The following is a 12,340-nucleotide window of genomic DNA, read 5'->3' as shown; positions in this document are numbered from 1 at the left end:
AACAAGCCGCCGCGGCCAGCAGCAGGGCGGCCTTCGGGGCTGACACGGAGCAGGCGCTCGAGTCTCTGAGTGCGAGCCTCGGGGGCCTCGCCCCACGGATTAGTGGGTCAGGACCCTCCCAGGTGTCAGGTTGAAATCACGTGTCTCTCGTGACGAAGGGGAAAAGCCCAAGGGTGACAGCAGACACGGCTGGGCTGGGACCCTCCGGATGACACTCCCCCGTGGACGCGGCTCCCAGGCCCTGGCCAGTCTGCGCATGTCTACGTTTCGCCCAGCAGTGACGGCCACTCTGCACGTCGCCAGCCAGGCCTGCTGCTCAGGGCCCCGCTGGGCCAGCGGCCACCAGCCTGCGGCACAGCACCTACACAAGCCGCGCCCCTGGACTGTCCTAAGAATAACTCAGGTGGCTGAAGCCCACTGGACAGAAAACGGGGAGCCACGACGAGGACCCCAAAAGAATACTGTGCACGCCTGCCCATCTGCCCAGACCCGCACTCACGTGGCCAGGAACCCAAACCCAACCAGCCAGCCGGCGGCAGGCAGCGCCCGCTCACGCCTCCGTCAAGAGCTGCAGGAAGACGCCCCACCAGAAGCCCGAGCATGCTGTGAGCCCCCGTGGGCAGTGCACCCCCCAACCAGGCTGGGGGTGACAGGGGACCCCGCAGACTCCAAGGGGCTACGCGGGTGACTCCGGGGCCCGCCCGCCCACAGGCCTACCTGGGCGCTCGGCCTGCCTCTGCAGCTGCTGCCTCTGCTCCCGCGCCCGGTCCTCCGGGTCGAGGGGCCGCCCGGCGTCGTCTCTGGGGATGATCTTCCCGTGGAATGGGCACTGCAGCAACAGAGAGGCCCTCAGCCCTCTCCAGTCTCTGCGGCCCTCGGCTCTCGGCCTGCAGCTCACCCCGCTCCGGCCATGCCGGAGGGTGTTGGGGTGCTGCCTCAGGAGCCAGATGGAGGAGCATCTGGCACCTGGTTCCACTGGGCTGAGGCCACCGCCCTCCTGTCCCAGGCCCCCCCAGAGCAAGTGAGGACGCGCCACGGAGCGGGAGAGATGCAGGGACAAGCGCGGCACCCGGCACTGGGGGCCCAGGAGGAGGCCGGGCACAGCTCCGTGGTCAGCAGCCAAGAAGCCGGCCAGCCCTCCCGGAGCAGCCTCAGGCCCCAGGTGCCAGCCCAGCGGCCCAGGCGCCGTCGTGGTCCCGCTCACCTTCAGCCGGTCCTGGCGCTCACAGAGCTGGCCGTCCGGCCTCGGGGCACGGCACCGGTGCTGCACGGGCTCGAACGTCCCCGCGAAGGGGATGCGGCGGGTCCGGAGCCCCTCGAGCGCGCGGGCGCAGTCCACCTCCGTGTCCACCTCACTCGGCTTCCAGAAGCGGTGCTGAGACTCGGGTCTGCAACGTGGGCGGAGGACATCAGGGCTGCTGCTGGGGGCAGGGCCGGTGGCCCGAGGAAGGTCCCAGAGACTCTGGGCCTGATGACAGGCCTCACAGCGCCACGAGAAGGTGCCTGAGCAGCGAGGGCACGAGCCGCCCCCGCCCCGCCCCGCCCGCCTTGGACCTGGACCCGGAAGGGCGGGCAAGGCTGGTGTCCCACGGGGCATGCTCCCCACACAGGTGCCGCCCCTTCGTCTGCGGTGCCACAGGGATGAAGCGGAGGCCAGCGCAGCCAGGGGGTGGCTGCTGGAATTCTCTTACAGAGCTCAAGGCCACACAGAATCCCAGTGAGTCAAAGCACAAGATGGTCGTGACAGGTGACCGTGACAGAACTGCACGACGCCCGAGTGACCGGGAGGACAGGACGTCTCCCCAGGGGGCAACAGAGCTCAGGGGACGTTGGAGGCTGCTGGGCCCGGCCCTTGCGGCTGCGTGTGTCTGCCGGGTGGCGGCAGGGTGCAGGGCGGCCCACGGGAGCCACGGACGCGCCTGGACTCACCTGTGGAACTCCCCGGCCTCCGGCTGCTCCTGGCCCCAGTGGCACAGGTCGGCCCCAAAGGGCACAACAGGAGCCCGGGCCCGCTCCGCCGCCAGCCTCCCAGCCTCCTCTGGCTCCAGGGCGGCCCTGCAGGGGTCAGTGAGACAGCGCGGGACGCGGTGACTGTGCCCCGGCAGCCACCGCCACCCACCTCCACCTCTCCCCTCTCCCAAGCACGGACCCGGGTCGCACACTTGAGCTGTGACTAGGAGGCCCAGCCCTCGCTGTCCCCGGGGAGCTGGCTCTTCATCTGCGGTCCCCACCCTGGGCCTGGGGTGCACTGACATCCTCGTTCCCCCAGATCCCAGAGCCTTGGGCCCCTCCCGAGCCCTGACCAACAGGCAGCACCTCTGCCCCGCACGCCCTCTGGGACCCACACCTGGGGCTGCCTTAAGGAGCCGCAGGGGCGCGGGGCTCAGAGGTGTCACCTGGGGCGCGGGGGTGGGGGCGGGCGGCCCCGGAGCCACTGGAGCTGGGAGGCTGCAGAGGTGGGGTCGCAGGCCTCCTCGTCCATCCTCGTCCTCATCCTGGCCTGCGGGCCCCGTGCAGCCTGGTCCTTCTGCGGCCCTGGAACAGAGGTGTGTCTGGTGCTGACCCGGCCGGCTCTGGGGACACTGCTCCCACCCACGGGGCGGCCAGGCGCTGACCGAGTGGCTAGGGTGCAGCCACGTCAGTGTGTGAACCCCGCACTGGCCCAGGGCCGACTCCACGTAGCACCTGCCCTGCTGCCCACCAGACGAAGCCCAGACACTGGCAGCTCAGCGACACCCCACAGAGGACTGTCACCCCCACAGGATTGGGGCAGGACGAAGGCGGCATCTGCCCGCACCGGAGCCCGCTGCACACCCACGGCTCCGGGAGCCGGTGCAAGGTGAAGGGCGGGGGCGGGGACACGGTGCCAGGAGGCAGTGCCAGGGATCGTCGGGGGCACGTGGTCACGAGGGACCTGCCTGGTGGCCGCCGGAACCGCCAGGGGCAGGGGTGGGGGGCAGAGGCCACGTCCTCCCCACAGGTCCCAGAAGCAGGGACAGGCGGCGGTGTGGGGACAGCTGCAGGAGCCCTGGGAAGGAAAGGCCTTGCTGAGGGTCAGGGAGAGGACGGGCAAGCCAGGGCGCCCGGCTCGAGAGAACGGGAAAAAGCCCGGGAAGCTGCCTCAGGGGGCCGGCGCGCGCAGACCAGCGTCGGTCCCTCTGTCTGTCCCTCCGGCACTGCCGCGAGGCGTGGGAGGGCCGACTGAGGCGCAGGAGGGGCCGGTCCACCTGCGCTCTGCCCAACTCGGTGGGCAGCGGCAGCACCCAGCCCGCCCGGGACACCCTTCCTGAGCTACACATACGTGGCCAGGCGACCAAGGCAAGTCCTGGGCAGACAGAGTCCTTCTGAAGACCCAGCAGTGCCCAGACTGCGTCCCCAGCCATGGGAGGTCAGAGTGGGCAGAGCAGAGAGTGGCCGGGATCCCAGATGGGGTACTGACCGGCGCGGCATACTTCACGCCCGCACACGCTGCCTGAATGCTGCCCCACTAGGCACACCTGTCCGTCCACCCATCCGCCTGCAGGCCCACGAAGGACACGTGACTGAGCGTGACAGGGACAACCCCCACTGAGCACTGGATTCGAGACGAGCTTCCCAGGCAAGTGGGAAAGTCACAACTCGAAGGGCCTGCTCGGGCCGATGCCGCCAGTGCCCGGCAACCAGAAGGGTCCCCTTGGCCTGGGGCGTGGCCTTGCCCCGCAGGTCAGCCTGACACACCCCACCCCACGTCCTAGCCGGGGCTGCACCTGCCTCTGTGCGTGCTGCACGGCCACACGCAGGACAGCAGAGGGGGGCAGCGGCCCCAGACGCCCCATGGCCCTGCACGCTGCCGCTTGAGCGTGAGGGCCTCCCGGTTCTTGGGGTCCCCTGCTGAGTGCACGGAGCGTCAGAGGTGACCAGGTGCACCTCTGGCCACCTGAGCACATGGGCTCTGAGGCCCTGGGTGACGCGGAGGGAGCCTGTGACCGACACAGGGTCACAGGCCCCCCTCATGGGAGGGCCAGTGCTCTCCCAGCCACCGCAGCCCCGCACGCACGCGCCCCACGCAGGAGGCGCGGCTGGTAAGTGGGCGCTGTGGTGGGGAGACGGATGCAGTCGCAGCCCAAGGATCGATATGAGAATTCCTAGGAGTTACAAGAATGAAATATATTTTTCATTGATTTGTTGTTTTAAACCATTAAAAAGATGGGTAAGCGTGTTGGAGCGAGGTGAGTGCTCGGGGCGGGAAGCACCCCGCATGTCACACTGCTGTAGAGAATCGATCTCGCTGACGTACTTTCACAGCGAAGACCCTCAAAGCGGCCGGCGCCCCTCGGCCGATGTCCCCAGGGAGGACAGTGGCCCGCGCTCGGCTCCACTGCTGCCATCTCACTGCCCGTGGGTGCCCGGCTACACCGGGTCTCGGCGCAAATTCGCTGCCACAGCCGCTTTTAGGACGAATGACAGAAACGTCCAAATCCCCTTCCAGTGTAAACTGAGCAAGCGGCACCTCTGCAGGAGCAGACAGGGCGGGAGGCGGATCGATCGGGAATGGAGAGCCTGGGCTCCCGCAAAGTTAGGCTCCTGCCTGACACGATTGATTCTACCTCGTTCAGCTGGCCTTGTAATTAAAATGTAAATTTGAGAAAGAGATTATGTCCTGACAGAAACGGCAGGATTAGGGGAAGATAAAAGCCCCTCCGTGCAAACTCAGAGGGAGTGAGTGCGCGGGGTTCAGACGGAGCCGCCGCACCCCGCCCGGGCCGTGCAGAACAGCGGGGGGCACAGGCCGCCCGCCCCCCCCCCCCCCCCCCCCCGCCTGCAGGTGCCCCCTGCCCACTCGGCGCCCCCCGCTGCGACGGCCCGGAAGCGGCACAGGGCTCACGGGGTTGGGGGTGGAGTCTGAGCCCCATGCGGCTGTCTGCTGTGTGTCCGGGTCCCGGCCCCTGTGTGCCCCACCGCCCCCGTCTGCGACCGCCTGGGGACACAGCAGACAGCACCTGGCCTGCACCCGCCATCGTCACACCCAAGCTGACAGACGGAACGTCGTGAGCCGTTCAGAGAAGGGGCAATGACTGCCAGCAAATGCGACAGGGACCCTGCCCCTCTCACAAGGCGCCCACCAGGGCCAGGCACCGCGGGGGCACCACGGACAGGGCCCCGCTGGCCCGCGGCCTCACGGGCCGACGCACGGCCAAGAGCCAGGCGGCAGGAGCACGGAGGAGGGTGCCCTGCTTCCTGCTGCTGCGGGACAATCGCCAGGTCCAAGGGAGGCCGAAGGACCTGTCACTGTCCTCGACCCTGCCAGGGGGAGTGGGACAGCCCCGCCACCTCCTCCCGACTGGCCACTACTGGCCACCGATCATAAGCCACGGGCCCGACGGAGCCTCATGGCTTCTACTGAAGGGACCCAAGGCCCGCAAAGCAGGGACGCGCAGAGCACCTGCAGCCAGAGTCCCAGCGACACGAGGGAGGGCGGGAGCCTGGGGCGGAGGGGGCGCGGCACGCGGGCCCTGGGTGCTGAGCTGAGGGGCGGAGGGGGCGCGGCACGCGGGCCCTGGGTGCTGAACTGAGATGCAGAGATGTGGCCGCAGACACCTGAAGCAGAGGTGGCTATGCGGCCTTCTCTGCCCTCTGCCCACTGTCCCAGCCTGGGCTCAGATGGCCTCAAGCGTGGCCGGGCTGCTGGTGGATGGCGTAAGCACGGCCCAGGTGCCTCAGGGGCTCAGGGCAAGGCCTCCGGCCGTGAACTCGGGTTAGGAGGAACACAGAATGGACGGTGGGGTGGGGTGGCCCAGGGGTCAGCAGGAGACTTTCCTGCCTGTTGGCCACACCCATCCACCCGCCTGTCCCCAGCCTGGAGGGCAGGAAGCACCAGGCAGGGGTCCCCGGGTCGGCAGACGGCAGCCATGGGAGTCAACAGGGACCACACGAGTGGGGGTCCTAGACTCTGCTTGTGCTAATCCGCCAGGACACCCTGACGGCGACGTCTTCACACTCAAGGTGCCTGACGGTCTAAGTTCTTCGTCCTACACGCTCACACGCAAATCAGCTACATCTCGTGCCGCATGGCCCCAGGCTTCATCTGCGCTGGCCTCCCCTGGACAAGACATCAGTGCAGGCCCGTGGCCCGCACCCCCTCTCCCTGGAGGGGAGAGTTTGGGAAAAAAGGCATTTCTGGACAGGAAGCCCTGAGGCTGGCACCACTCCCTGTTGGAGCAGACACACATCCTGGGCTAGATGCCCCGTCTGTGACACCACACACGATAAGGAACACTGCCTCACTCGTGGCACCCCATAAAACGGCGATCGGGGAACAAGGGAGCCTAGAGGACTGTGGGGCTGTGCCCCCCATGGAGAAGCTGCAGCCTCCTGCCACAGACTCCCTGCCACCCCATGCGCCTGGTCTGTCCTGGGGTACCTGTCCCCTGCCCCCCGCCACGGGCTGAGACTTCAGTCCCAGCAGGGCTGGCCCTCGTCAGGGTGTGGAGGTCACCGCAGGCCTGTGTGTCGAGTTGGGGGCCCTCCGAGGTCCCGCTGTGTGGACAGCCTGGCTGCATCCACAGCAGCGGGCAGTAGGGCCTGCCTGGCCGGGGGACAGCAAGAGTCCACTGCAGGGTGAACCTTGGGGAGGGCCCGGGCCAGGGAGTGAGTACCCAGGGCACAAAGGGAGAGTCGCAGTTCCAGCAAAGGTGGGGCCTCAGAGAACCTCAGACCACCTCCTGCCACGGCCAGCTCCTCAGCATCCCCGGCCACAGACTCGGTGGTGTCCCGAGCAGAACCCTCCCTAAGCCCCCATCCTGCTGCTCACCATCCTCGGGCCACAGGTGGGCGGGGACGCAGGCTTCGTAGCCCTCCTTTTCCGGGACCTCCACGAAGTCGTCCTCCTCGTCCTCGTCCTGGTCCTCCAGGGCCGCCGTCTGTGGAGACACCCCCAGACCCGTGTGTGACAGCAGGCAAAGGCCCGGACACTTCTGGTCCCTGTGGAGCAATCTGGCCAGGGGTGGAAGCATCAGGCAGGCTGGACACCCTGGACTGTCCCCAAGCCCATCCCATCTCCACTCAGACCCTCATGTGTCCCCCGCCCGGCCACCCGAAGCTTCCACCATGGTGGACCAGGCACCGCTTCGAAGCCTCACAGGCAGATGAGACGGGGCTCAGCCCGGAAGAGGCACGGCGCCCTGGGGGAGGTGCTGGCCCCTCCTTCGAGGCCCAGCATTAGGCCCGTCCAGCGTAGGCCAAAGAACTGCACCCTGCTCTTGGTCCAGTCCCCACCCAGCCTCTGGTGGGGCCTGTGCCCACAGCGCTTCTGGAATATTCTGTCCTTAACGATGGTGTTAAAAAGCCACCGAAGAGTCTGCTTCAGACGAGGCCACCTCCCCCACCCAGGTGAGCGTGGTGAAGTGGGGTCTGGGGCGACCAGCAGAGCTGGGGTGCCTCGGGACTGCACAGGGAAGAGCAGGCCGGGACCCGCCACCCCGCCTTTCCCCTGGCCAGTGCAGGGCCCCTGTGCACGAGGACTCCCCTCACAGGGTCAGGGGGCTTAGCGGGGGGCTTCCGCCCTGGGTGGCCGATAGCCACACTCACCCCGACGTCCCAGGACACGAGCAGCAGGAATCAGGCCTCCAGCCCCACTCCGAAGGCACTGGGTCGCCTCGGCCCTCTCTCCCACCGGCCCCCCACCCCGCGTTCTCAGTGCCCCAATACCTGCAGGACAGGGCGTGAGGACTCCCAGGGACCCACCTTCCAGAGAGGGTCACAGCGGGCAAGCATCCGGAGGCCCCGCCCACTGCCCACCCCACAGGGGACACGCCAGGCCGGCTCGGCCAAATTGGGTGCTGCCTCCTGCCCCCAGCCCTCTCAGGCCAGGAGTGGCATGCTGCTGCCTGAGGGGAAGGTCCGGACAGGGACCCTCCTGGATGGACACCAGCGACGGGCCCAGCAAGGCTGAGGGACAAACTGAAAATGAAACCGTCTGACACAGGCCCTCGCCTCCGAGCTCACTATCGACAGCAGCCCACAGAGGCAGAGGCACGGCCGGACGCAGCCATGAACCCAAGGCCCAGCCACTATCCACGGGGTGGCTACGAGTTCATCCCACACCAGCCCCACCAAGTCACCGCCCTGCGGCCCGCAGCCCCCCCGGGCACCGGACGCCGCCCACCACCAGAGGCATAATCAGATGCAGATGCACTTTGTTTGGGGACGACCCTGGCCCCGCAGTGTGGAGGTGTGCGAGGCATCAATCACTGGAAACTGCGATTTTTGTTATCAGTCGAACACTGATCAAAAGGGAAGCCTGTCCCCACCGCTGACCTGTGAAACGTCCCAATTACACTCTTTGGAAATGACAGGGGCACTTAGCTCCTGAGCTGAGCAAATGACGACAATCAATCACGTTTGAATAACAATGAGCCGCGGACCTGAAAATTATTTTTGTATAGAATCTGCCCAGGAATTTATGAAAGGTGGAAAGCAGCCCAAGGTTTAAGGGCATTACGGTTCCCGGCCTGTGCCGTGCGCATCAAACACTAAACAGAATTTATGTGTTTTAATTTCCTAAAAGGTAGATGTGGGCTGGGTGCTACAATGCAGAACACACAGTGCCAGGTTTTAAATATGGGGGTCATTTTCATAAAATATTATGCTTATTGCTCTCGCCATCGAATTTCACCAGAGACTTTTATTAAATTTCCATTTCCTAAAAAACACTCAGCTGCTTAGCTAACTATTAGGGATTAAGCCCGCCTCCCCCTGGGTGCTTCCTCCTGGGGGTCAACGCAGAGCCCGGGGCCCCTTTGTTCTTAAATCAGCAGGGCAGGGCGGGTGGCACCAGGACCCATGTCCCGGGGCCTGCTCGGCCGTGAAGCCCGGCAGCCAGGCCTCCCGCCAGAGCTCCGCCCTCAAGCACGGGCCACCCGCAGAGCCGCCACAGCCCAGCGCCTCCCACGAATGGTGACCACTGGGGCTGGGCACCCATGTGCCACTGCGTGGCAGAGCCGGACCTTGCGGCCCGAGCTCGGGCGGGGGCTCATGGGTGGGCTCGCCTCAGACCCGCGGCAAGGCTACCTGTGCATCGGGGAAGGGCGGTGGCGCTGACCTCCAGAGCGCCAGGTCAGGAGCTGTGACACCTGTGTGACCCAGGTGACTGCTCAGCGCAGAGGAAAGCAGGGCCACCGCCAGGCGGGACACCCTCTCCAGACGCTGGGGGTGCGGCCCAGCTGGGGGCCTGTCCAGGAGCCCGAGGCAGCAGCGATCCAACCCACCCTTGAGGTCGAAGGTCGCAGATGGGGTCAAAAGGCAGCCCCGGGCCAGGGGTGCGTGGACACCCAAGGGTGCTGGGAGTCCCCAAGGAGGCCGGGGGAGGGTGGTCGTCCTCTGGCCAACCGACTTGTAAACCGGTCCCGGAGCAGCCTGCAGAGAGCAGAGTTCCCAATGGCAAGGACACGAGCCAGCCCCGCCGTCCGTCCGTCCAGGGACACCAGGTCACACCAGGCAGACCCCGGGGCGCCACCCCCCCCTTCCGGGTGAAGGCCCGGGCAGGCGGTCAGCGCTCTGTGGCCCACTGGATGCCCCCCGCACTTGTGGAGGCTCGGGGAGGCCGGCCTGCTGCGGTTCGCACGGATTCTCACCAGTTAAGAGGATCTAGAAAAATGTGCCTCCGCGATCATAATTAAACAAGCAATAAAGCGGCCGAGACACACACTGCAGTCCGTGTGCAGAGCAGGGGTGGCCAGGCTGCTAATCACCTGGGAAGGGCCGGGAGTGGAGCAGCCCAAGGGCCGCCACCGGCCCGAGGTGCAGCTGGGCCCGTAAATAAATTCCGCACGATCTAATTAACTTGGTGCGCAATCTCAATTACTTTTCACCCAAGAAATCACTTTTGTTCAGTTTATGTGTGTTTCCCTTTTAAAAAAAAATGATGTAGGGCCTCGTCAGACAGTGAGCTCCCACCCGCATTTGTCTCCTGCGCTTGATGGCTATGCATTTAAAACCCCATTCTATCGCATAAACTAAAAATTAACCGTGCTCAGCTGTGCTGGCCGGCCGCGGCTATTTATATGCTAATGCGCTCCCCAAGGCCCGCAAATGGCCCGCCAGTGTCGTCCGTGCTTCTCAGTGGGGCCGCTGCAGAGGACAGCGAGGCTGGGCTGGCCCGTGCCACTGGCCAAGCGGAGCCTGGTGGACGTGGACGAGGCGCCCCACCCTCCCTTCTGCGTGACCGTCTGCATGACCGGCCTTGGGCCCAGGCTCTCCGCAGGCCTCACGGGAGCTGCTCCGGCCGCCTGGGCCTGCTGGGGCGGGAGGAGGGTTCCTGGAGGAGCCGGCTCTGCTGGGTCCAGGTGGGCAGCCCGCAGACAGGTCAGGGCGCAGCCCTCCGCCCCAGGCGACGCTGGCCAGAGTCTGTACTGCGGTCCAGGTGGACCGCACTGAGGCGTGCGCTGGATTTGGCGGCTGGTGTGAGTGGTGCAGGGCACAGGCAGGACCTCACCTGGGCACCACCCCCCCCCCAGGTGACATCACACCTGCCGCCCAGCCCTGGACAAGAGGAAGCCCTGCCGGCCACGACTCACCCGAGCTCTCCGGCTCGGCCCGCCCCCCGTGCTGGGAGGCAGGGCTCCAGGTGATGCCACATGTGACACTGCAGGTGGCACCCTCATCGGGCCAACAGGCCTACAGAGGAGGCCGCGGCTCACACAACTGCCCCCAGACTCATCTTCCCCCCGTGAAAGGGTCAGCACCTACTTCTAAAATTAGGAGGACAACGTGTGTGGCTGTTCAGAGCAAGGGGGCCGTTTGGGAAGGCTATGTCACGCAGGTGTCCGCAGCGGGGCCGGCGGGCCGGGCCCGAGAGCAGCCGGACCACCTCCGCTGAGCCCCAGCCAGGCGGCTTGGCCTTCGGCGTGATGGACGGGCCGCGTCACCAGGAAGGTTGTTTACTGGCCCTGCCGAGTACAAGGTCCCCGTGTCGCTGATTTAGTTTCCTGCCTCCCTGGGGTGCCCAACGCAGCCAGCATTTCATTCCCTGGGGGCCCTGCTCTGTCCTTCTCACCTTCAGGAAGCGGCTTGTGGGCTCCAGCAGCACGTGGGGCCCTGTGGGAGGGGCCGGCACAGGGGACGGTGGGGCTGGCACCTCCAGAAAGGGCCCCGTGGAGACCACGTGGCCGCACGCCAGGATGTGACTGTTGAGAACACGCGTGGGCATCTCAGCCGCTTGTATGCATCCCCATCCCTAAGAGAGCCATGTGCCACTTACGGTGAACAGACTGACGCTCAAAGCCAGTTTTCTCTAACTTAGAGATTGGTGGAGAATAACCATTGTGTTCACTACGCAACACGGATAATTGCTGGGCTCAGCCACGTCATTAAACGGCCGGCGATGAGTTTTCAGAGGGCTTCCCTCGGCGCCCTCTGTGCCAGTCGCAGTGTGGGCTGCCGCCCCTCGCCGAGAGCAGCAGGGCTGGGGACTAAATCCACCCACGATGCCCCGTATCGATCTGCTCAAGATTTACACCAGCCGCTTCCCGCCGGGCCAAGACAGACACTCCGTAAAACACCATTACACCGACTTAAACCCGCTGAAACAGTCTCTGAAGACAGAACATCTACGTCGAAGGAAAACAGTCCGCAGAAACCCATGGCAAACACAGACAGAGAGGGAGCACACCACAGAGGCGCCACCTGCCCCCGCCAGACACCCACGGGGCCCAAGGCCGGCTCCCACCCCCGCGCGCCTGGGCTGCTGGCCTGTCTGAACCAGGAGCACCCTGTCTGTTTCGGTCTGTCACCCATCGGCGTGGAGCGCTCAGAGGTTTAAGTCACAACCCACGGGATCAACATCACGGCCCAGGCAGATGGTGCATCAGGACGCGCAGCGGGGGCCTGCCCCTGGCACCACGCGTGGACACGAGCAAGCAGCAACCCGCTGACCCCCACTGCCAGGCGCCTGCTGGTGGCGTGTCTGCTCTGGGACAGGGGCTCGCGGAGCTGGCGCTGCCCTTCAGCCCGGCGGCCCTAGACACGTGACCTGCAGCCCAGGGCGCAAAGCAGTCTCCCAGGATTCTGGGGCAGCGCCCGCAGAGTGCCCACCGCCAACAGAGCCAGCCCGGCAGCTCCTCCCTGCACCCTACCTGACCGTGGCTAGGGCTGGCCAGGGCTCCTGCCCAGCGCGGGGCACACTCACTGGCCCTCTCCTGGCTTGCCCTGTTGTCCCACGTCAGTGGACATAGACACCACCCTGGGCAGCCCCTCCCCTGGGCAGCCTGTCCAGCCTCCATAATGAACGTAATGAATGGTGGCATCTCCTCCACCAACGTCAGCCCACCCCCCAACACTGACCCTGCCACAAGCAGCTTGGAGC

The 12,340-nt window shown here is 65.9% G+C and overlaps 1 protein-coding gene across 1 annotated transcript in view; it reads right to left on the bottom strand.

Moving 5' to 3' along the window:
• Window positions 1-12,340, bottom strand: part of UVSSA (UV stimulated scaffold protein A) — a 23,873-nt gene that overhangs the window by 4,455 nt on the left and 7,078 nt on the right. Inside the window, exons 4-10 of the mRNA XM_023520234.1 lie at window positions 11,033-11,212; window positions 10,554-10,653; window positions 6,791-7,048; window positions 2,397-2,535; window positions 1,930-2,055; window positions 1,205-1,388; window positions 718-829 (exon numbers count right to left, since the gene is read on the bottom strand). Of these exons, the coding sequence (XP_023376002.1) occupies window positions 718-829; window positions 1,205-1,388; window positions 1,930-2,055; window positions 2,397-2,535; window positions 6,791-7,048; window positions 10,554-10,653; window positions 11,033-11,212 (1,099 nt within the window). The remainder of the gene's footprint in view (window positions 1-717; window positions 830-1,204; window positions 1,389-1,929; window positions 2,056-2,396; window positions 2,536-6,790; window positions 7,049-10,553; window positions 10,654-11,032; window positions 11,213-12,340) is intronic.

Source organism: Pteropus vampyrus, unplaced genomic scaffold, assembly GCF_000151845.1.
Source record: "Pteropus vampyrus isolate Shadow unplaced genomic scaffold, Pvam_2.0 Scaffold253, whole genome shotgun sequence".
In the NCBI taxonomy this organism is placed as follows: domain Eukaryota; kingdom Metazoa; phylum Chordata; class Mammalia; order Chiroptera; family Pteropodidae; genus Pteropus; species Pteropus vampyrus.
This window is presented reverse-complemented; position numbering and strand designations above follow the sequence as displayed.